Here is a 23,430-nt window from a genome sequence, read left to right on the forward strand (position 1 = left end):
AAAAAACTGAGAGAAGAAATTTACAGAAGCAAAGAGGCAAATAAGAGATAGAAAAACAAAATGAAGGAAACTACATTAATGATTGCTGTAAACAGTCCTTTTGAACTCTCCAAGGATAATAATTAAGCTGAGTACAAAATGTGAGTCTAATTAAAAAAATATTGAGTTTTTTTTATATAAAAAGTAGGTTATTTTGCTCATATATAATATAAGATAAGATGTATTTAGATAAGTTTAGAATGTTAAGTCAATTGGGTTAACTGAAGTTAATTTATTTTTTAATTTTATTAAAAAATAAATTAATTGGGTTTTTTTTTCTAGTTGACTAAGTCATGAATTAATCCGGGTTTTTAAACAAGTCACAATAAATTAATTTTATTTTTATTTTTATTGAAACTTAATCTGGTTTAAATTTTAGATCATCTGTGTCACAAATCAACTCATCAAATGGGGTTGGTTTTAAAACAGTTGTTTTGGTTATATAAAATCATAGCTTGTTATATTTTGGATCAAGATGATTCCTTGTGTTTAGGCTCGGAAAAAAGAGAGGTGAAGAACAATAAAAAAGGAAGTAAAGAATTATTAAAAAAAAAAAAAAGGGTGAAGTGGTGATCATTAACAGTGGAGTGGAGATGGAGAACATTTAATTATGATGGTTATTATTATTTTCCTTTCCCCTAACTTGGTGATGAAATCTTTTAGGTATTTTTAAATAAGGTTAACTCATACATATATACTTGTTATCTGAGAATTAATTAATTTCAGCTGCGATTTGGAAAGGTCAACAAAGACCTTAGCAACACCAATGTTTTTGAGCATTCGGGGAAGTTCTACTCAATTGCTGAAAATCACCTTCCCCAAGAGATTGACATCTTTTCCCTTCAGACTCTAGGCGATTGGGATATCAATGGAGCCTGGCATCGACCTTTCAACTCCCACCCAAAGGTTTTTTTTTTTTTAATACCCTGTACAGAAGTCCAATTTATGCACGCATGTTCAACAGGAATAGAAAATACAACTTAACTTGATTTCGTTTTATAAAATCTCTTGTTTGTTCCAGACAGCACCAGGTACTGGAGAGTTGGTTGTATTTGGGGTGGATGCAATAAAACCTTACATGGAAGTGGGAGTCGTTTCTGGTATCTATTCATTTTCCCTGCTTTTGATGCCTTCAACAAAAGTATTTCCAATAATTTTTCATTACTTCTTTGACAATTGAGCTTGCAAACCTGATTTTCAGCTGATGGAAAGAGACTAGTTCACAAGGTTGATCTCAAGTTGAACAGGTGCCCCCTTAGTCATGACATGGGGGTTACGGAGAGGTCAGTGATCGATATACATCACCATCAACGAATTGTCTTTACTGGAAGGAAAAAAAACCCATTGAATATAATAAAATTTAACCCTTAATATTTATTTATTTATTTATTTTTGCAGGTATAATGTAATCATGGATTTTCCACTAACAATAGACTTACACAGACTCATCAAAGGCGGCCCGTGAGTATATATATATTGAGAGCTTTTAAGTGTCAATTAATTAGCTCTGATATATAGTGAGAAGCACTTACTAATCTGGTTTAAGGTTCTAATTCATAGATTAATAAAGTTTGATAACGAAGATTATGCAAGAATTGGGATTATGCCCCGGTATGGTGATGTGGACTCGGTTCGTTGGTTTGAGGTGGAACCAAATTGCACATTTCACATTCTTAATTGTTTTGAGGAAGGAGTTGAGGTAAAGTACTAATTATATGAACATAGTTTATTAACTAAAGTTATAATCTTAACGAGTTCTGATGAAACTAGCTCATCTTTTTTTGTTCGACTTGAAGCAGGTTGTAGTGAGGGGATGCAGGTCCCTTGAATCAATTATATCAAAATCTTACGGTATGGATTTGGAAGAATCTGAGTGGGTTTCAGGAAGACTAAGGAGTAAAGAACATGTTGAGCAGAATACTACACCTTCGTCGAACGATGAATTATTGTTCAGTCGATCTTATGAATGGAGATTAAACATGGAAACCGGAGAGGTTAAGGAGAGAAACCTCACTGGAACTGAACTTTGTATGGAGTTTCCTATGATCAATCCAAGTCTCAATGACTTAAAAAATAAATTTGGCTACACCCAGATAGTCCATGAACCGGCAAGTAGTTCATCAGGTCAGTTATAAATTCCGAAATTCATTAATCTCATCTCTTGAAATCTTATTATAACCCTGACCATTTCATAGCAAGTAAGATTTCAATCGGTTGTTTTAGGCATGCCAAAATTTGGAGGTCTAGCCAAGTTGTACTTTGATGAAACTTCGAGTAAGGTAATTAAATTGCTGGATAGCTGATCCGATTTTATTATCTCATTATTGTTTCTTTACTTTCACTCATAAATTTATGCTAATCTAGGAAGGGGAGCAATCGGAAGGGCATATAAAGGTGGAATACCATGAATTCGAGGGAAACACCTTCTGCACTGGATCTGCCTTTGTCCCTAAAGAAGGTGGTCTAGAAGAAGATGATGCATGGCTGGATCATCACTTTTGTTCATGATGAAGACACTAATACATCCAAAGTAAGCTAATTTTATAGCTGGAAAGCAATAGCGTAGAACTGTTTTTGCAATTCTAAAGCTTGGTCCCTAATCATTAAAAATTCTTTTTTTTTCTTCCTCCTAATTCAGGTTTACATAATTGACACAAAGAACTTCACAAGTGAGCCTGTTGCCAAAATTACATTGCCATACAGAGTCCCATATGGATTTCATGGAGCATTTATGCCAATTCCATCGCGCAATGAACTGTACAACACAAGCCACATTAACTTTGTGGAGAAATTAACCGACTTGACCAGAACCTTGGATGCAATTAAGTTTAAAGGATTTTAGAGTAGTTCAGAAAGTAATCGGGCAAGCTGAAAACTACGGAAGTGAGTTAATACTATTAATTAATTAGTTAGGGTTAATTATTTTAGACTACTGTAGAATAAAATGAAAGCTAAATGGCAAAGGCTTCATATGTCTAGTGGAAGGGGCCTAGATATATATATATATATATATATATATATATATATATATATATATATATATATATATATACTTTGGAGTTTAAATAATTCCTATTTTTTTAATAAAGACATCAACTATTTCTTCAGAATATCCATTTAATATTTTTATGATGACCTGTAATTTCTATATTTAAAATAACAAAACAGAGATAATTATAAATGGAAATATATTCCCATCAATTATTTCATACCCCTATCCATCCATAAATTCTTCAAGATATCTTTTTGAATGTTAATTCTTATAAACAAACTAAGGATCCAATACCATAATTTTTAGATTTACCGAAGAAATTTTGTATTGGTATTTATGCTTACAATTCGTCGGCAAGAAACTTCCTAATGTGATCATGGATGAAAATAATCCATCGGAAAAACTCTCGTTGGTAATTTATGGTCTGTCGGTGTTAATTTTACAGATGAATTTACTGACGGATTTACTCTCGTTGGTAATTCTTTTCTAATTTTCTAGAATATACCGATGGATATAGTCCGTCAGTAACCCTGTCAATAATAATTTATATATATATATATATATATATATATATATATATATATATATATATATATATATAAAGTCTATTAAACAGAAACAACAAAATAATTAAGAAAACTAAATTAATATAAAATATTTATTATAAATCTAAACACTTACAAGTTCAAATACACTTAATCTAGAATAAAAGTGTTGAAAGAGGAGAAGGAGGCGGGTCTGTGCCTGGACCATGTGGCGAATAAGAGGGAGCACATGTACCACCCATTTATGATCTTATCTCCAACACCAATCGACGGAGTTCAACCGTCTCACCATTAAGTCTTTCATAATTAGCAGCAAGATGAGTCGTCTGATCTTTAACTCATTGGTCTAAAATTTTCTCGAACTCTAGAGTTTGAGTGCTCAGAATCGATTGCGAGCATCTAACGATTGAAACACTGTGGGCCTTTCACAAAAACTCGACCGTAGTGTTAGAGAGACCGTACACCTAATTTATATTATTCGGGTCTTAGCCTGAATAAATTTTTTTAGGACATCTAATGAATTTATATTGTCCCAATATCATTATAGTGAGAAACTTATTGATAAATTCTCTAAATGCGATAATAGTATGGTGAAACACCAATGAACATAAGTGTTTGTTTGTCCAAAAATAAAGGCAAGAGAATAGAACAATTAAAATATTCTTGAATAATTAGGAGTTTAATGTGTGTTATGATCTGCACAAGGCTTGATATTTCACACTCGATTAACAAACTGGGTAGATTTGCCAATAATACGAGTATGAATAATTGAAAAGTAATAAAAAGAGTACTCAAATATTTAAGGCACGCCTTGGGTTACGAGCTACACTATATGGGTTACTCGGCGGTACTTGAAAGGGTATAATGATGTTAATTAGATATCAAATACTAAAAATTCGAAATGCACTAGTGGATATGTCTTCCCACTCGGTAGAATAACCGTGTCATGAAAATCCTCTAAACAAACATGCATTGCAAAATCCATGATAGATTTAAACCTTCCAAATTCTTATTTGTTCGAGTATGGAAATAAATCGCAAATATGGTTGAAGTAATAAATGCCCAAGTTATTTTTAGGTCCCAATTCTAATATAATCCTTATGTTGTATTAGCCCAGACTACACTAAATGAAAGCCAATAGTTCAATTTTATTTAAACTACTCATTTTCAAATGATATCCGACTAGGGCTCGAGTATTATCGATCAATAAATTAATGTCACTTAAGTGCAACAATTATTAGAAAATAATCAAGTTCGAGTTGGAGCTATGAGTGCTATAGATGGTCTAATGAGATGAATGAAAGTGGTAACACTTAGCGACAAAAACATCTTCAATCCAACAAGTGCTCTCCAAACCAAGCTAGATAGTCTCTTATCACTTGGCTCACCAACCAACCGGAAAGTGAATATGAGATTTATCTATTTTATGATGATTAAATAGAGTCCTTTAGAGTTTATTGTTTTTTATAAAGTTGGAGAGGAAGCCGCATGACTTCATTATCTCTTAGATGATATTTTATAGTGGTTAAAATTAGTGCTAGCAATTTGTGTCCATTGCGACAATCAGTTTACAATTGTAAGGACACATAATAGTATGTATCATTGTAAGTTAAGACATATACATCGTAAACATAATATCATTACACACTTGCTCTCAAATGAAATTATTTATATTAACTATATATGTAAAGTCAAAGGAAAATATAGTGGATCCGCTAACCAAATATCTATCGAGAGAGATTGTGTACAGTTCATCGAGAGAAATTGATTAAAACCTTCAAAAAATGAAATAATATAATACTAGTTGACTAGAAATCCCAAGTCATATAATATTTTAAGATTCTTGTACTCTAAAGTCAAAACCAAAACATACAAGGAGTGATATCCTGCATTCTAAAGTCAAAACCATAGCATACAAGCACAACTATAATCTATACTTTTAACAAGTTGAACATATACCAAATCTTTTTGATTTTGACATTTTAATTTTTTAAATAAGATAAATAATTTTTTTTAATATATGTGATAGTTCTTAAAATTTATAGATTTTTTTTATTGAATCAAATATTTCAACATAAAAATTATAATTTTACATGTAGTTATGCACATGCGTAGAAAATGTCTTTCATACAATCCTTGTACATAATGAAACTAATAACTATCCTATGTATGTAGGACAAGTATACAATTCTTATACATAATTATGGATGTGTGTGGTTATAGATACGTAGTATCGTACTGCACTCTAATGTGGAAACTAAAGCATACAAGGAAAAACCATATCATGTGAATTTTATGGATATTTGTAGTCATGGATACATAGTGTGCGTGTATGTATATATATACGCTGCACTATAAAGCATTCAAGGCAAGAAATCTCATGGAATACAATCATTTAAGTGAGAAATAAAATAGTTATTAGTTAAGGTTTTTTTTATATTTATTTTTGATTAAATTATATTATTCTATTTGAATTTGAATTCAGTGGTTTATATATATATATATATATATATATATATATATAGAGACACACACACGCACACACTGAATCAAACACAGAGGAAATCTAGTTGAGAGAGAGAGAGAGAGAGAGAGAGAGAGATGTTGTTGAGATCAAAAATGGCTTTTCAAGTGAATTGCTCTACAGAGAGTCGGCCTTCTCTCTCGGAAAACATAGATCGTTTTACGACTAGGTTCTCTTCTAGTTACAAGGTAATCACTCCTAGTCTCTCTGTCATTCTACAGGCATGTGAATCAAATGTTCATTTTATCCTTATTTTTTTTCGTCAATCTATATATACGATTAAGAAAGATTAATAACACACAAACTATTTGCTTCTTTCATATGTACGATACCTTTCATGTTTTCTTTGATAAAACTGGATTTAATGTATATACAATCGTGTGTTTGTTTTGAGCAGCCACTACTGAAAGAGTTGCAGCAACTTCCTGCGCAACGTGAGGTTTTCAAAAACATCAAGAATGCTTCTGCCAAACTCTTGGATGCATTTGTCGATTCAACGTTTAAGTTTGCTGACCAGCGCGTTCTTCCTTCTCAGGTAATATTTAAACCATCAAACCTTTATTGTAACTACTCAACTCTCCAGTACGTGGCATCAAGGATTAATGAATTATTTTCTAATCGGCTGTTTCTGAGTTCTTGCAGAGTAACTTTCTGCCAGTCGATGAATTGAACGAACCTTTTGTTATCACCAGCATTGAAGGCAAAATCCCAGATGATTTTCCTGAAGGAGTCTTCATAAGAAATGGTCTCTTCTTGAACTCAATGCTTCAAATTTTGTCCCCATGCTTGTTGATATCTGAAAATAATACTATTTTTCAATACTAAAGATTGAAGGAGAAGGAATGCTTCATGAACTCGATACTTTAAATTTCAGGTCCAAATCCTCTATTTGGAGGTCTAAAATCTACGACATCCATATTTGGAAAGACAGGGCACATTTGGATTGAAGGAGAAGGAATGCTTCATGCTTTATACTTCGATAAAGACAGTGATGGTGGGAGCAGGACTGTCCTCTACAAAAATAAACATGTTGAAACCGAAACATTCAAGGTTGAAAAACGAAGAAACAAGCCATCATTCATTCCAGCTATAGATGGCAGTCCGCCAGCCATTTTCTTAGCATACATGTTTAATATGGTGAGCATGCTAATCCTAAACCTTTTCCCTTTTTTTAGAAGTATTATTCTTAAACATTTTTTTAAGGTATCATGATTCGCATCTCAAGTATTCTTAAAATTTCTCTGGCTTGGGGCCACAAAAAAATTAAAAAAAAATAAAATTCCTCCGACAAGTATCTACCACATGCATATATGCACATAAGTCCAAGATAGCAATCTAAATTAATCCCGTGAGATAATAGACAATTATGTGTAAGTTTTTATTTCTAGCAAAATTGAACTAATAAACTTAGGAGTTAAGTTTTTGATTAGAATGTTCTACAGGAAAATTTAATAACCATTATAAGAAGTAGACAATTAATTGATCGAATCTCTGTTTATTAAAATTAATAAAATTCTCCATGATACATACGCACGCACCATTAGTTTTTGAAAAGAAAAAAAAAAAACTCTACTCTTCTCTAAGAAATCTTTAAAACTTTGGTAAAATCCAGATATCTTCTTGTAAAGAAATCTGTGCAAGCCTCGAATTTCATTTAGCAGGACACTAGTTAAAATGAACAAGTCCAGTTTTCCAAAAGCACTAGAAACCAAACAGAAACTCCCCCCTCAATCACAATAGCTCCGGTATATGATTCGTACTTGTACATGAAAAGGGTGCGTAAAGATATTAATCTTTTATTGTTTGTTTCCAAAAAGACACATAGCGTGTCGAAAGATTTCACAAAATTATCTGGAAATCTACGCGCATGGTCTATACTCATTCAAAACTTGACCCTAGGAATTTGTATGAACACGTGGTATCTTTTATTAAAATAATTTTATTAATATTGAGAATTAATTTCAGCTGCGATTTGGAAAGGTCAACAAAGACCTTAGCAATACCAATGTTTTCGAGCATTCAGGGAAGTTCTACTCAATTTCTGAAAATCACCTTCCTCAAGAGATTGATATCTTTTCCCTTCAGAATCTAGGCGATTGGGATATCAATGGAACCTGGCATCGACCTTTCACCGCCCACCCAAAGGTTTTCTTGCTCAATACCTTGTACAGAAGTCCAATATATGCATGAATGTTCAACATGGAATAGAAAACACAGCTCAACTTGATTTCATTTTATGAAATTTCTTGTTTGTTGCAGACAGCACCAGGTACTGGAGAGTTGGTTGTATTTGGGGTGGATGCAATAAAACCTTACTTGGAAGTGGGAGTTGTTTCTGGTATGCATGTATTCATTTTCCCTTCATTTGACGCATGAAAAAAAAATATTTACAAAAACTGGGAACAATTTAATTTTTAATTACTTATATTACAATTGACCTCGCGAACTCAATTTTCAGCTGATGGAAAGAGACTAGTTCACAAGGCTGATCTCAAGCTCGATAGGTGCACCCTTCTTCACGACATAGGGGTCACAGAGAGGCAAGTGATATCACTATCTTACATAATTGAATATTTGAAGAATTATCCTTTATTATTTATTTATTTATTTATTTATTTTGTAGGTATAATGTGATCTTTGATTTGCCTCTAACAATAGACATACTGAGACTCATCAAAGGAGGCCCGTGAGTACTGATATTCTAATCAGAAATTTTAAGTGCCAATTAATTGGCTCTCATCTAAATATTATTACACCAATGAGAAGTACTTAATTTCTAATTTGTTTACGATGCATATATATATATATATATAGATTATTGAAGTATGAGAAAGAAAAGTATGCAAGAATTGGGGTATTGCCCCGGTATGGCGATGCGGAATCAACCCGCTGGTTTGAGGTCGAACCAAATTGCACATTTCACATTCTCAATTGTTTCGAGGAAGGAGATGAGGTAAGTAATTATATGAACATAATTTTTTGGCTCAATTTAATTAAGTAAGTAATTACTTGTAGTACTAAACTATACCACAGTGCCCTGCAATGGGACTAAAATATTTTATTTTTTGGAGCAGGTTGTAGTGTGGGGATGCAGGTCCCTTGACTCAATCATATCAGAATCTTATGGTATGGATTTGGACAAATCTGAGTGGATTTCAGGAAGACTTAGGAGTAAAGGACCTGTTCAACAATATACTACATTTTCGTCGAACGATGAATTATTGTTCAGCCGATTCTATGAATGGAGATTAAACATGAAGACCGGAGAGGTTACGGAGAGAAACCTCACGGGAACTAAATTCTCTTTGGAGTTTCCTATGATCAATCCAAGTTTCAGTGGCTTCAAAAATAAATTTGGCTACACCCAGATGGTCCATGAACCGGCAAGTATTTCATCAGGTCAACTATAGATTCCGAAATTCATTATCTCATCTCTTGATATCTTATTATAACCCTGACCATTTCATAGCAAGTAAGATTTCAATCTGGTTGTTTTAGGCATGCCAAAATTTGGAGGTCTAGCCAAGTTGTACTTCGATGAAACTTCGAGTAAGGTAATTAAATTTCTGGATAGCTGGTCCGATTTTATTATCTCATTATTGTTTCTTTACTTTCACTCATAAATTTATGCTAATCTAGGAAGGGGAGCAATCGGAAGGGCATATAAAGGTGGAATACCATGAATTCGAGGGAAACACCTTCTGCACTGGATCTGCCTTTGTCCCTAAAGAAGGTGGTCTAGAAGAAGATGATGGCTGGATCATCACTTTTGTTCATGATGAAGACACTAATACATCCAAAGTAAGCTAATTTTATAGCTGGAAAGCAATAGCGTAGAACTGTTTTTGCAATTCTAAAGCTTGGTCCCTAATCATTAAAATTCTTTTTTTTTCTTCCTCCTATTTCAGGTTTACATAATTGACACAAAGAACTTCACAAGTGAGCCTGTTGCCAAAATTACATTGCCATGCAGAGTCCCATATGGATTTCATGGAGCATTTATGCCGTTCCCAAACCACAAGTAATTAATTGGACCCATCGTTTATGTCACAGATACATTTATGCAAACTGTAAAATAAAAAACAGTACTAAAAAATAGAATCACAACTCGGACAAAAACTGAGAAATGTCTTGATATGGGAGTTGAGTGTGTGATTGGGAATAAGATCAATGTCAACCTATCCCCTCTTATTCTCGAGAGTTGTTACATCTTTTATCATTTGAGGAATTTCATTTATTTAATCAGTTATATATATTCCTCATTTATTTAATCAGTTATATATATATATATATATATATATATATATATATGAAGTTATTGTGTACTACCAGAAAATTAATAAATACAAACAGAAATATTAATAGAATTTTTTCGTCGGTATATTATGGTAAACTTTACCGATAGAATTTTTCATCCTTGTATCCATCGGTAAAACAAGCAGAATTTTTTCATCGGTACATACCGACAGAATTATAGTGGAAAAATAAGGAATAAAAAAAGTCAAACAGTACTATGACGTGTGACTTTTATTGACTGAATTAACTTGATGGTAAAGTATGTCCTTAAATATGCTGACGAAAAAAATCCTTCGATATATACTGACGAAATTACGAACAGTATTACAATGAGATTCAAAAAATGCAAATCATACGGTGACGTGATATTTTTACCGATAGAATGACCGATAAAGTTATAGACGGAATAATTTTGTCGATCATTCCATTTGTTATATTTAATTTATGACTTGACGATCGACCCTCCTGTCCCCTTCCCTCATTTCTCCTTCTTTCTTATGCATTTTTTTCTGCAACAATCAGTCACCTCCCACAACAAATCCGGCCACCACAACACTTAATTTGTCAGCATCCGTGTTCTGATTTAAAATTTTATTGAGAATTCTCTACTTTAAGTAAACAAATCTACCATTTTTTTTATTTGAACACAATTTTAAAATGTTGTCATAACCCAATTTTTGAAAATAATAATAATAATAAATAAATAAATAAATAACAAAAAAAGAAATAAATGCATGGAAAAATAATTTGAGAATTGGGTTAAGAGAATACAAATGGAATGTTTGAGGACTAATAAGGGTGAAATTATAAATTTGGGAGTCAATTTGGTCAAAAATTAGAAGGATTAATAAGTTTGGATATTTAATTAAACTTGAAATTAGTTTAATTAATGAAATCAGAGGCTTAATTGAAGAAATACCAAAATTTAGGGTTGATTTGGGTTGAAATTGCAAGAAATTATAGCCCAAGAACCAAAATAAATAGTTGGTGATACCATAGGCATTACATAGAAGTATAAAATTATTTTTTGATATTTTACTTAATAGTTTAATTTTTTGAGTTGAAATGATTATTTGACATAATTTTAAAGTTTTACTAATTAAATAATCACGAGTTAAAATCTTATTACTTCACTTTATTATGGAAGTTTTAAATCTAAAAAACTTATAAAATTATTTTTCAAACTCTATGTAAGTTTTTAGATTTAGATACTTATTTTACACATGGTAGATGCCTTCATCTTTTTGAATTTTTTAAAAAATAACAAATCAAAGAAATAAATAATAAATAAAGATAAATAATAAATAATAAATAACAAATGAATGAAAAATAATTTGAGAATTGGATCAAGACAACACAAATTGAAAATTTAAGAACTAATAAGGATGAAACTATAAATTTGAAAGTCAATTTTGGTAGAAATTAAAAGAATTGATAAGTTTGGGAACTTAATTGAACTTTAGATTAATTAATTAATGAAATCAGGAGCTTAATTGAAGAATTGATAAGTTTGGGAGCTTAATTGAACTTGAAATTAGTTTAATTAATGAAATCAGGAGCTAAATTGAAGAAATATCAAAATTTGGGGCTAATTTGGGGCCGAATTGTGAGAAATTAAAGTCCAATGACCAAGGTGAAATGGTGGGAGTGCTATAGGGTGTTTAATTGATTTTTCTAGGGATAATTTTGAAATAATTAAAATTTAAAGAGTGAATTAAGGACTGGATTGAATAATTTAGAAACCAAGAACTTGTTTGTAAATGATGCTAAAATCTAGGGGTCCAATTGCAATTGATCTAGGGGGAAAATAATAAAAAAAATATATTTTTCCATGAATAAGAGTCCAATTGCTAAATTTCAGACCTTCAGGGGGGCAAATTGAAAATAGCCATTTTAGCTGAAAAACGGTGCCGTTTCAAAGAAGACTATTCATCTTCTTCAGCAGACCAGACCAGGAAGAAAAAAAAAGCTGCCCCGCGCCCCACGATGCATCTCCGTTACCACTGTAACGGTCCTGCAAGTTCGCTTCGTTGTCTGGGCGACCGCATGGCATTCTCTGGTTTTATAATAGCCAGAGAAAAGCCACGCAGGGGACGAACGAAAAGCAGAACACGGACGTACAGAGGAGAACAGAGGGAACAAACACAAGGGAGAAGAACCAGAGAACATAACAGAGCAAACACAGGGAAGAGTAGATAATACCAGAGGACAACGAAGATACATACAGAACAGAAAAGGAAGAAGAAGAAGAAGCACAGGACAGAATACAGAATCATTAACAACCGAAGGCAGAAAAAACAGAGAGAGAGAGAGCCAGACGCAGAGAGAGACAGAGAGAAAACGGAAACAAGGACCAACAAAGATTGCACAGAGAGAAAACAAAAGAAAAGAAAGAATCAGAGGGAAAGAAAAAGAAAGGAGGAACAGAGAGATCCAAAGCAAGCCATCGTCTTCGTCTTCGCCTCCCTGCACCAGGTAAGTTCTTCACTTCCCCCGTTTTACAACTTTAATTCACTAGACACTGTGCACTACCATTTTAATTCACCGGTTACTGTATATGCACGCGTGAGTTGATTCACGCGTGCTGCTTCAAGCCAGCCGGGTCACTGGCTTGGGCCAGTGACCAGGCTGGGCCGGCTGGGTCCAGCCCAGACCATAGGGCTGATCTGGACCCAGCCGAAAAAGAAAAAACAGATAATATGCCCAATCCCCTTTATTTTATTCCTTTTTGTTTTAATTTTAATAAGAACAAACAAGTCTCTTTTTTATATTATAAAATTTCAAATAAATTTATTAACCCTTTTGAATTTATTTGTGAGCCCTTGCACTTTTTTTTTTTTTGATAATTTCATTATATATTTAATTTGTGAATTTTTACTGTGAAATACGAATTTGATATACCATATATACCTGTTTTTTTAATAAAAAAATAACAAAAAATATGTATGATTTGCTTTCAATTCAAATTTTACTGGTTTATTTACTGACGTTAGAATTAGGAATACCATACTTTTTTTATGTTACGTAATATTTACCAACGTTAGAGTTGGAAGCATTCGTATTCGAATATTTACTAGCGCTAGAGTCAAGAATATTACAAGCAGACCATCGATAGTATAATCCAATAAATTCTTAGCAATTTAAGACAAAATCAGCAATGCAGCCTACCTAAAGTAGGATACTCAAGGGGGGATAACGTATTCTCTTTTGCATAACCAGTCTCGTACCATAGAATCTCTATTAACAAGTTAGGGTTTCTAGTGACTATAATACCAAGTGACGATTTCTTAAATAAAACCTTTTCTATTTAAAAATAAAATATCAAAAATCTATTTTTTAAAAATTTAATTTTTAATGGCGGTCATGATATCGGGTATGAAATTAACAATACAATAGATAATATTATATTGTTGGTATTGCCACTCCACATAATTCTAGTCAGGATCCGCCACTGTAAGAAGCTATATGTTAATAAACATTAATTATATTCTTGAAGACTTAAAAGATCTGTGTATATATATTATAATGTTATTAAAATTTTAATCCTAAGAGACTATATATATATTTTCTAAAAACTAAAGCATATTCCATTGGTATTGCAACTCCGAATGCATCCAAGAAAATAAAGAAAACCATATTCTGATGGACTAACGGATACGTCAGGAGGCATTTTAAAAAGCCTAAGATGCTCATATGAGCACACTATTACTGGCCCAGCTACATCAGTAGAAATATATATATATATATATATAGACACACACACACTTGAATAGTTAACCTGAACGAGTGTATTAAATATATTTGGGTTCTAAGTTATACTCAAATGATCATACAAGCACCACAATATATATGAAGAAATTAATACACACACCATAAAGAAATTAAAATATAAATTTATATACAAATTAATGTAGAATACTCATATATAAAGATCTATCAAGGTTCGACATTAATAAAAAAAAACAATTCACCTAAAATATGTACAAATATAATATAAGTATTTTTAAAACATTTATTTGTAATGATGAAATAAAAATAATATTCTCTTACCAAAAATAAATAAATAAAACATCAAATACATAAAGAATAATAAATTTCAATACATATATAACAAAATAATCTTATAAAACACTACCAGAAAATTGATAAATACAAATGGAAATATCAAGGGAATATTTCCATCGGTAAATTTCCGAGTGATTTTACCAACGAAAATATTCCCTTGGTATATACCGAGGGAATTACCGTTGGAAAAAAAACTACAACAAAGCAAAAAAAAATGATGACGTTTCATTTTTACCAACGAAATTCCCGATAGAATTACCGACAGAAGAAATTCCGTCGGTAATTCCGTTGGTAAATTTGTTGGTAAAAATATGAACACTGTTCATCATATCAATTACAAAGGGAATCACCGACGGAATTGTCCGTCGGTATTTTTCAGAGAGCTCCAGAACTGTTCACTTTTCCAATTGCACTGTTAATTGTTGTTCTTTACGGACAAAATCACTGACGGATTGAAAAGTCGTCGGTGTTATTTGGCGGTTTTCTGAAAAAAATCAATTAATTTAAAATTTTCATTTAAATATTACAGACGGAATCACCGACGGATTGAAAAATCATCGGTAAGTTTTTGGCGGTTTCTGTAAAGTTTTTACGAAATTGAAAATTTAAATTAAATATTACCGATGGAATTACCGACGGAATAATTAAAAATTATTAATATTCAATTATCCGTCGGTAACGCGTTCCAATAAAAAGTCTGAATCCTCTTATTTCACAAGAGACAGACCCATTTCTTATTATTATTATTCTTCTTCTTGTTCTTCTACTTCTTGTTCTTCTTCTTCTTCACTAAATGTAAAAAACATCATTAAGGTATGTCTTCTTCTTCTTCTTCTTCTTCTTCACTATATGTAAAAAACATCATTTCTTATCTATTTCTTTCTCTTCTTTTCTCTCCTCATCTCCTTTTTTTTTCCTCCATGCTTGGGTATGTCTTCTTATTCTTTCTTCTTTTATCCTTTTAGTTTTTTTTTTAATTAATATGCTTAACGAAATTTTTTCTCTCTCCTTAGCTTCACTTGCAACTACATTAAGGTAAGATTTTTCTTTCTTCTTCTTTTTTCATGATTTTTTTCACTATATTTGTTTTTTATTTTATTTTTAATTGTTTTTGTTCTTAATAATTGTATAAATGTTGTTGTGAGATTTTTTTTTTCATATGAGATCAATTTTTAGTAGATTTATTTATAGGATTTTTAAATTTTTAGCAATTGCAACTTCATTTTTTTTCATATGAATTTTTTTAGTTGAATTTATTTTTTTTGTTTTATTTATTTGTTGCAAATTTGTTTGAGTTGATTTTCTTATTCTTTTTTCCAAGCATTTTGAGTATATATTATAAAGTGTTAATTCATGTTAATTTAATTATTTTATAATTTTATAAAATGAATTTTTTTTAAAATGTTTTTAAATAATTACCGACAGAATTACCGATGAAAATTCCATCGGTAAATCCGTTGGTAATAAAAAATATTATTACCGAGAGATATACCGACGAAATGAAGCGGATAAATTTATTTTTTTATTACCAACAGATTTACCGACGGACAAAAAATTACCGATGAAAGATTCACCGACGGAGCATTTCCGTTGGTGATTCCGTCGGTAAATTAATTACCGACGGAATATGTGTCTTACGCCGACGGAAAAATTCCGTCGGTAAAACTGTTAAATCTTGTAGTGAAAAGAAGATAAAAATATTAGTAGAAATAATATATATATATAATTGGATATAGACTGATAAAAAAATTAAAGTAATTATATGTAAAAAAATAAAATATTACAAAAAAAAATGAAAATTTTTTTTTACCATAAATAAAAGCACACACGCAAATAAAACATAGAACAATAAAATTCTAAATTCAATGATGAACTCAAAAAATTAATTGTTAAAAATTTGGATGCAAGCACAACAAAAAGGGAATCAAAATAAATAGTAAAAAAAAAAAAGAAGGTAAAACTAATGTAAAGAAAACACCAAAAAAATGAAATTCAATTTGAAAAGCACCAAATATTAATTTAACATACTTATTAAAGAAACATTTTTGTGAATATAAAAATCATAATAATCACAACTAATGAAATACATATAGCATATATGAAAAAAATTCAATAGAGTCAAATATAAGATTAAAGGAACATTCTGAAAATAAAAATATTGAAGGAACCCAATAAGATTCAAATAACTTAATCTAAAAAAATACATGAAAAAAATGAGTGAAAAATCAATGCTAAAAAAATATGAAAACAAATAGATATTAAATCATCAACACAAAATAAAACCTTTTCTATTGGCATGTGCTCCAAGATGAGTTGGATAATTTTTTTAACATATTTGTTTTAGCAGCAAAAAATTATTTTATTGTGAATTAAGTTTTTTTTATTGTGAGTAAAAATCATTGTGGAGGGTTGTAAAAAAAAAGCAGGCTAATGTTATAAAAAATATTATTATAAAATTTCACAAATAAAACAATAAAACCAAAAAATATTTAATTAAAAAAAATGCAATGATCAAATAAAATCTAAAAACAAATCATAAAAAAAATCATGAACAACTTTATAAAAAAGAGTACTCGCTGATATTAAAAGAGGCTATGATTTCATTAAAAAAAAATAAGAATTTCAATGGTATCCAATAAAAAAATTGAAAATTATTTTGTAGTCAAACTATTTGAATGGACCCAAGTGTAAAATGAAGGAAAAAATAAAAACAAATAGAAAAAAAAATGAAACAAGTTAGGCAAGCATGTGGGATTGCACTCCTGCCCCATTCAAAAGAGGTCTGACCTGGATTCTAGACCTATTATTTTTATTTTATTAAATGGTGGATGATGAGTTATTCGCTTTATATTTTTTAAAAAACAAAAATAAAATATACAACGTGTCATCTACGATCACATAAACTGGTGACCATAAAGTTGTTGGGAAATCGAGGCATTGATACTTTATACCTAAAAAATTATTTTTAACCTATATTTTATCAAAAACACCTAGAAAATACCATTTATATATAGCCTAAAATAACCATAAAATTGGTCCAAACACCTATAATCAACCCAAATTCAAAAAATATCTCAAGCTTATATCTACCATATCAGACGATGAAAAGGTTAAAGAACACTCTTGTGAAACTTCCTGAATTAAATGGTACTTGTTGACACCAAGAATGATCCATGTCGGGGTTAGAATCTGTGTCAACTCAGATTTTATCTCTTTTCACCCGAAATCCACCAACTTTCTCTTTTATCTCTCAAAACAAGGAATAAAAAAATAAAATAAAATAAAATTTTGTGTCAAAATTGAATATCAAAAAACTGTAGGAATTGAAAATTTATAAATTGAAAAGTAGAAGGATCAAAGTGAACTTTTCATTCTATTTTTTAAATTGTCATCCATTTTCCATGTTTTTTTTATATTTCGGTCCCCTAACTTTGAATATTTCCTTTTTTTTTTCAACAAAATAAAAATAAAAATTAAGGATGTAAAAAACAAAGCACTATAACAATTCAAGTGTGTTGTATCTTGGTACACAACGGCGTTTGGGGGTATAATGAAAACCCTACTCCTTTTAATTTTTTCTATAATAATTATACAATTATATGGCATTGAGAAATACCAAACAAAAAAAAAAAATATTTAAGGTTGAGCTATCAAGGCTCCCTTAAATACCCCCCTCACCTCCCGCTCCGACTATTTATGGTCCGTAGATTGTACACCATTTCAACCCATTCATCCTATGCAATGGTATCTTCATCGCATTTGGCTTTTCGAGTGAATTGTTGTCTACAGAGGCCTTCTGTTTCAGACAACTTTCATCGTTTGAAAACTTCACTCTCTTCTACTTTTAAAGTAAGTTTCTCTTTATCTCTAATGAGCGAAGGTTTTTCCAGAATCAAGCTTTTTGACATGAATCATATATTGGTCTGGTATTTCAGCTCGTTTTAGATACTAATTAATACTGTTCTCATGATTCATGCATGAGCAGCCATTCTTGAGAGAGCTGGAACAACTTTCTTTGCGGATCGATGTTTCCAAGGCTCTCTTCAAGAACACTTCTTTGAGATTACTGGATGTTTTTGTCGATTCCATGTTCGAGTTTGTTGACCAACCATTGCTCCCTTCTCAGGTACGTTAATTAATGTGAATGTGTGTCCATTGCTAAGAAACTTTGCCAAACAATGAAATTCATATATACTATTTTGTTTCAATTAATGCTCGCTCCTGCAGAGTAACTTTGCTCCAGTTGATGAATTAAAGGAAACTGTTCTTGTCACCAACATCGAAGGGAAAGTTCCAAACGACTTCCCAGAGGGCGTCTATGTAAGAAATGGTTCGTTTTCTTCATTATTTTATCCTCATTATGCTTTAAATTCGATATATATATATATATATATATATATATATATATATATATATATATATATATATATATATATATATATATATATATATATCACGCGTAAATCCACTGAAAGAAATGCCATTACTGAGGACAAATTAACATTGGAAAAGTTGCTTGGATTTGGTTGGTGTAATACATCCATAAACTAGCATCAAGCACTGGAAGACATTAAAATCCAACACATGCATGCATATATATAGAGATTGCATTGCTTCAATGAGTGATACTTGCTGTTTTTGTGTGGTATTGTTTATAATAATAACGATAGAAGTGCCCATGTTTGACCAAACAAGAAAACATGCCAACAAGATCAAGAAGCGCAATTGCCTAGGAATATTGTTGTCAAGTACTTTTCGAGAAAAAAAATAATTTAATATTTTTTTAAATAAAATATATTTTCAAAACACGTTAAAAAATAAAATAAAAAACTACTGGACTTCCAAACACTCAAAATATTTTAGCTATATCTAATTAATAATGAACTATAAATGTTGAAAATCAGGTGTACTAGTATTACTTACATATATTACGATCCTTTTCTTTCCTTTGTTCCTTGATTGGGAGCTAAACCTTCAATAAGGCATTTCAAGTTTTAACTATTTAATTTATACATCCCTTTTGGAAACATAATTTAATTAAAAGACGTTTTCTTACAACTTGTGAAAATGAATTCACTATTTAAAGTAATTTTTTTTCTTTTTTTGTTCGTGAACTTTTTCAGAGTGTTTTTGAATAATTTTTATGTATTGTAATTAAGTTTCTTTCACATATTGGGTGTTAAATAAACTACTTATAATCTAACCGATATATTAATAAAACTAATTAGCAGACGAATCATCAAAGCAGGATGATGATGTGGGGGGAATAAATTATTCTTTTTGGGCACCTAAACTATTAAATTCGTTATGATCAGTCAGCTCCCACACGTCACATCGAGTACAAATTATATTATAGTATAATAACTATTTTTTATTGAAGAAAAGTTGGAGTAAGCAAATTGCCAACCATAACTCAAAGTTTAAGAAGAATCTCATCTGCTTTTAACTGGTAGATGCCATTGATAAACATCCAAAAAGCATTTGAAGATTGTCATTTTTTTTTTTTGAAATTTCTAAATTGTCCTTTCTAATTAATCTTGTCTATAGTAGGTGAGATGGAAATATGTTTTAGAAAATAAAAATAAAATTGCCATGAAAAAACAATAACGGACTAAATTACAAATGGGTATGAAAATATATCAATAAAGGGACTCAATATTCGGTTTTTCTAAATCATAGGGATAAACTAATTATTTAACTAATTAAAGAAACAGGGATGAAATAACAATTTACTCTAATATGTAAATTTGCAGGACCGAATCCTCTTTTTGGGGGACTAAAATCAGCTGTATCTATGTTTGGAAGGTCAAGTCACATTTGGGTAGAAGGAGAAGGGATGCTTCATGTTTTGTATTTTGATAAAGCTAGAGATGGAAGCTGGACAGTCACCTACAAAAACAAATATGTTGAATCGGAAACATTCAAGTTAGAAAAGCAAAGAAACAAGCCATCTTTTCTTCCTGCAATAGAAGGCAGCTCCCCGGCAATATTATCAGCATACTTGCTAAATTTGGTGGGTCGCCATATCAATGCAATATATATATATATAATCAAGTACACTGGCGCCAATGAAAATATGACTAAAATGAATTGTTGGAGGCATTATGGCCATGGCTTATAAACTGATCGTGTCTTCCTAAATGGATATGCAGCTGCGATTTGGCAAAGTTAACAAGTACCTTAGCAACACCAACGTTTTTGAGCATTCAGGGAAGTACTACTCCGTTGCTGAAAATCACATGCCTCAAGAAATCAACATGTTTACACTAGAAACTTTAGGAAATTGGGATGTCAATGGGGCTTGGGATCGGCCTTTTACCAGCCATCCGAAGGTTCCTGTTCTTCCATATACCTTAGACTATAAAGATACCGTATTGTTTTCTGTCTGAATTGGCCTTTTCTTCTTCTTGATGTTGCAGAGAGCCCCGGATACAGGGGAGCTGGTTATAATTGGGGTGGATGCAATAAAACCTTTCATGCAACTAGGAATAGTTTCAGGTATATGCATTTCAATTAGAACAGTACTGAAATAAATTTTGAGATACGAAATATCTCTTAAAGCTTGTTGATATTCTGTGCACCTATCCAAACAAATTTTCAGCTGATGGGAAAAGATTGGTTCATAAAGTTGATCTCAAATTCAACAGGTGCTCCCTTACTCATGACATAGGACTTACACGGAGGTAAACTAAGGTCCAGTATCTTTTCATTAGTCTCAAAATGTGGACATCATCAATTGATCAACATGAATTCGAGTTTGCAGGTACAATGTGATAATGGATTTTCCACTCACTCTAGACATACAACGACTGCTTAAAGGCGGCCCGTGAGTACTAAATATCCTTCTGCACTTCACGTGTACTATACATGAAAAATGCTGGAAAATTATCTTTTAAGAACCACAATATACGTGCATAAATGTAGGTTAATAAAATATGACAAGGCAGAATATGCAAGAATTGGAATCATGCCTCGGTATGGCGACGCAGACTCAATCAAGTGGTTTCAGGTGGAATCAAGTTCCACATTTCACCTTCTTAATTGTTTTGAGGATGGTCATCAGGTAAAGTAATAAGAACATCACATATTAAGACATGTATTTATATTATTTGAAACATGCACTCGATTTTAACCTTTCAACTTCTGACAAATAAATGCCATTCTGTGGTTGCAAATAGGTTGTTGTGAGGGCATGTAGGGCTCTTGATTCAATCATACCTGGACCTGATATGGGTGTGCATAAATTTGAGTGGTTTTCAAGAAGGCTTAAGCAAGTAGAATCAGTTGATGAATACAGTTCTGATTCAGAAGATGGATCGCTTTTTAGTCGATGCTGCGAATGGAGATTAAATATGAAAACTGGAGATGTCAAGGAAAGATACCTGACAGGAGCTGAATTCTCTATGGATTTTCCGATGATCAATGGAGATTTTACTGGTGTTAAAAATAAATATGGCTATACCCAAGTTATTGATTGCAGTGCTAGCTCTGACTCAGGTGATTATAAATAACATTTTTCTTTCTATAGAAATTTACTATATCCTGATGATAAGCTTACTAACACTTGAACATTTCAGGTATGGCTAAATATGGAGGTCTAGCAAAACTACACTTTGAAGAGCCAGACACTGATCAAACCAATTCGGTAGTTAATTAAGCTCTTATGTGTGCTAACCCTCTTTCCCAACACATTTAAAATCATGCTGACACCACTTTGTTTCTGTGAACCAGAAAGATGGCCAATATGAAGAGCTGATAAAGGTGGATTACCACAAATTTGAACAGAATACTTTCTGCACTGGAGCTGCCTTTGTTCCTAAACCAGGAAGTCATGAAGAAGATGATGGTTGGATCATCACTTTTGTCCACAATGAAGATACAAACATGTCTAAAGTAAGTCAAATAATCTTGCGGTTTGGTATGTAATGATCATATTATTGGATGTGTCATTACCTCTAATGTATTTGTTTTACTTTTCTAAAGGCTTATATAATTGACACCAGAAGGTTCACCAGTGAGCCAGTTGCCAAAATCACATTGCCTTGCAGAGTCCCATATGGATTTCACGGAGCTTTCATGCCTATCTTGTTGGGAAATTTGACTGCATCAGAATATTAATGGTACCATTTGTTGTCAGAAAGTTAGACTTCTGATTCTGAAGCACTTTCTAAGGACGATAAGTAGAAAAATTTGAGTGGCTTCTGGATTTTATTCTTGTTTATTGATGTATATAATTGTTATTTTCAGCTTGATTGAAACGTTGCATGTTTCATAATGGAATAACGAGTGATTGATAGGAATCTTTCATGTGATTTTATGAAGATTATCTCCATTGATGAAACCATACGTGGTGCACTTTATAAATTGATCTCCAATTAATCATGAAATCCAAATCTATATATGAATAATTGAACATGGTATATATGGATTCCTTTTCCTTTTTATTTTTATTTTATTTTTGTACGAGTACATGGATTAATTGTTTTTCTCAATTTATTTAGATTTCCCAGGGGCATTTCTTGTCAGGTAATTTGTAACATGAGAGTGATCAGTAGGTTTAGACTGTAAATAAAATTAATTTTACTGTCACTTCAGATAACAACATTTGAAAAATAATAGTGATAAATAAATCTAGAAAAACATTTTAAATAATTTATAACATATGCATATCCATTGTATTGTATTTTTAAAACATCTGAACAAATTAATATGCCCGGCGGAGGGAGAGTTAAATGGTCAAAGTTTTCGATATAATCAAAACATGTTAGGAAGATTTTTAACTAATCCCTCGACAGTTTTTCTGCCAAACTTGGAAGGAGATTCTTGAGCTGTGTTTTAGCATCAAATCTTATCAATGCGGTATATTTGACTTCTTCTATCTTTAACGGGGAATTGATGATTTTGGTTCTATATAAATGTGAAGCTGCTTTCTACTTAACAGGCCTGAAACTTATGTAAAATCTCTCTGT

General features: G+C 31.5%; 3 protein-coding genes across 3 annotated transcripts in view; all 3 read left to right on the forward strand.

Moving 5' to 3' along the window:
* The window catches only part of LOC7470745 (carotenoid 9,10(9',10')-cleavage dioxygenase 1), a 7,996-nt gene extending 5,099 nt beyond the window's left edge, over positions 1-2,897 (forward strand). Inside the window, 10 exon segments of the mRNA XM_052454095.1 lie at positions 766-945; positions 1,061-1,139; positions 1,241-1,322; positions 1,438-1,500; positions 1,600-1,738; positions 1,839-2,163; positions 2,263-2,318; positions 2,413-2,517; positions 2,519-2,569; positions 2,678-2,897. Of these exon segments, the coding sequence (XP_052310055.1) occupies positions 766-945; positions 1,061-1,139; positions 1,241-1,322; positions 1,438-1,500; positions 1,600-1,738; positions 1,839-2,163; positions 2,263-2,318; positions 2,413-2,517; positions 2,519-2,569; positions 2,678-2,881 (1,284 nt within the window). The 3' untranslated portion in view covers positions 2,882-2,897.
* Positions 2,898-6,160: 3,263 nt separating this feature from the next.
* On the forward strand, positions 6,161-10,315 carry LOC18100663 (carotenoid 9,10(9',10')-cleavage dioxygenase 1). The gene is made up of 13 exons (XM_052454094.1): positions 6,161-6,288; positions 6,498-6,635; positions 6,743-6,845; positions 6,975-7,237; positions 8,066-8,245; positions 8,360-8,438; positions 8,559-8,640; positions 8,724-8,786; positions 8,915-9,053; positions 9,175-9,499; positions 9,599-9,654; positions 9,740-9,901; positions 10,009-10,315. The coding sequence occupies exons 1-13, from the start codon at positions 6,178-6,180 to the stop codon at positions 10,123-10,125; spliced, it is 1,818 nt and encodes a 605-aa protein (XP_052310054.1). The 5' UTR covers positions 6,161-6,177; the 3' UTR covers positions 10,126-10,315.
* A 7,683-nt stretch (positions 10,316-17,998) lies between these two features.
* On the forward strand, positions 17,999-22,761 carry LOC112326145 (carotenoid 9,10(9',10')-cleavage dioxygenase 1). Its single transcript, XM_024593466.2, has 13 exons — positions 17,999-18,310; positions 18,447-18,587; positions 18,689-18,791; positions 20,215-20,474; positions 20,614-20,793; positions 20,881-20,959; positions 21,063-21,144; positions 21,225-21,287; positions 21,386-21,524; positions 21,640-21,958; positions 22,039-22,106; positions 22,193-22,354; positions 22,445-22,761. The coding sequence occupies exons 1-13, from the start codon at positions 18,158-18,160 to the stop codon at positions 22,577-22,579; spliced, it is 1,884 nt and encodes a 627-aa protein (XP_024449234.1). The 5' UTR covers positions 17,999-18,157; the 3' UTR covers positions 22,580-22,761.
* The last annotated feature ends 669 nt before the right edge of the window (positions 22,762-23,430 follow it).

The sequence above is a fragment of the Populus trichocarpa genome, chromosome 6 (assembly GCF_000002775.5).
Source record: "Populus trichocarpa isolate Nisqually-1 chromosome 6, P.trichocarpa_v4.1, whole genome shotgun sequence".
NCBI lineage: Eukaryota > Viridiplantae > Streptophyta > Magnoliopsida > Malpighiales > Salicaceae > Populus > Populus trichocarpa.

Excerpts from the sequence above, each read along its gene's own strand:
- LOC18100663 (XM_052454094.1), top strand. The coding sequence starts at position 6,178 with ATGTTGTTGAGATCAAAAATGGCTTTTCAAGTGAATTGCTCTACAGAG. Across the intron at positions 7,238-8,065 it reads TAGCATACATGTTTAATATG|CTGCGATTTGGAAAGGTCAA; the intron begins GTGAGCATGCTA and ends AATTAATTTCAG. Across the intron at positions 9,655-9,739 it reads TCGATGAAACTTCGAGTAAG|GAAGGGGAGCAATCGGAAGG; the intron begins GTAATTAAATTT and ends ATGCTAATCTAG.
- LOC112326145 (XM_024593466.2), top strand. The coding sequence starts at position 18,158 with ATGGTCCGTAGATTGTACACCATTTCAACCCATTCATCCTATGCAATG. Across the intron at positions 20,475-20,613 it reads CAGCATACTTGCTAAATTTG|CTGCGATTTGGCAAAGTTAA; the intron begins GTGGGTCGCCAT and ends ATGGATATGCAG. Across the intron at positions 22,355-22,444 it reads AAGATACAAACATGTCTAAA|GCTTATATAATTGACACCAG; the intron begins GTAAGTCAAATA and ends ACTTTTCTAAAG.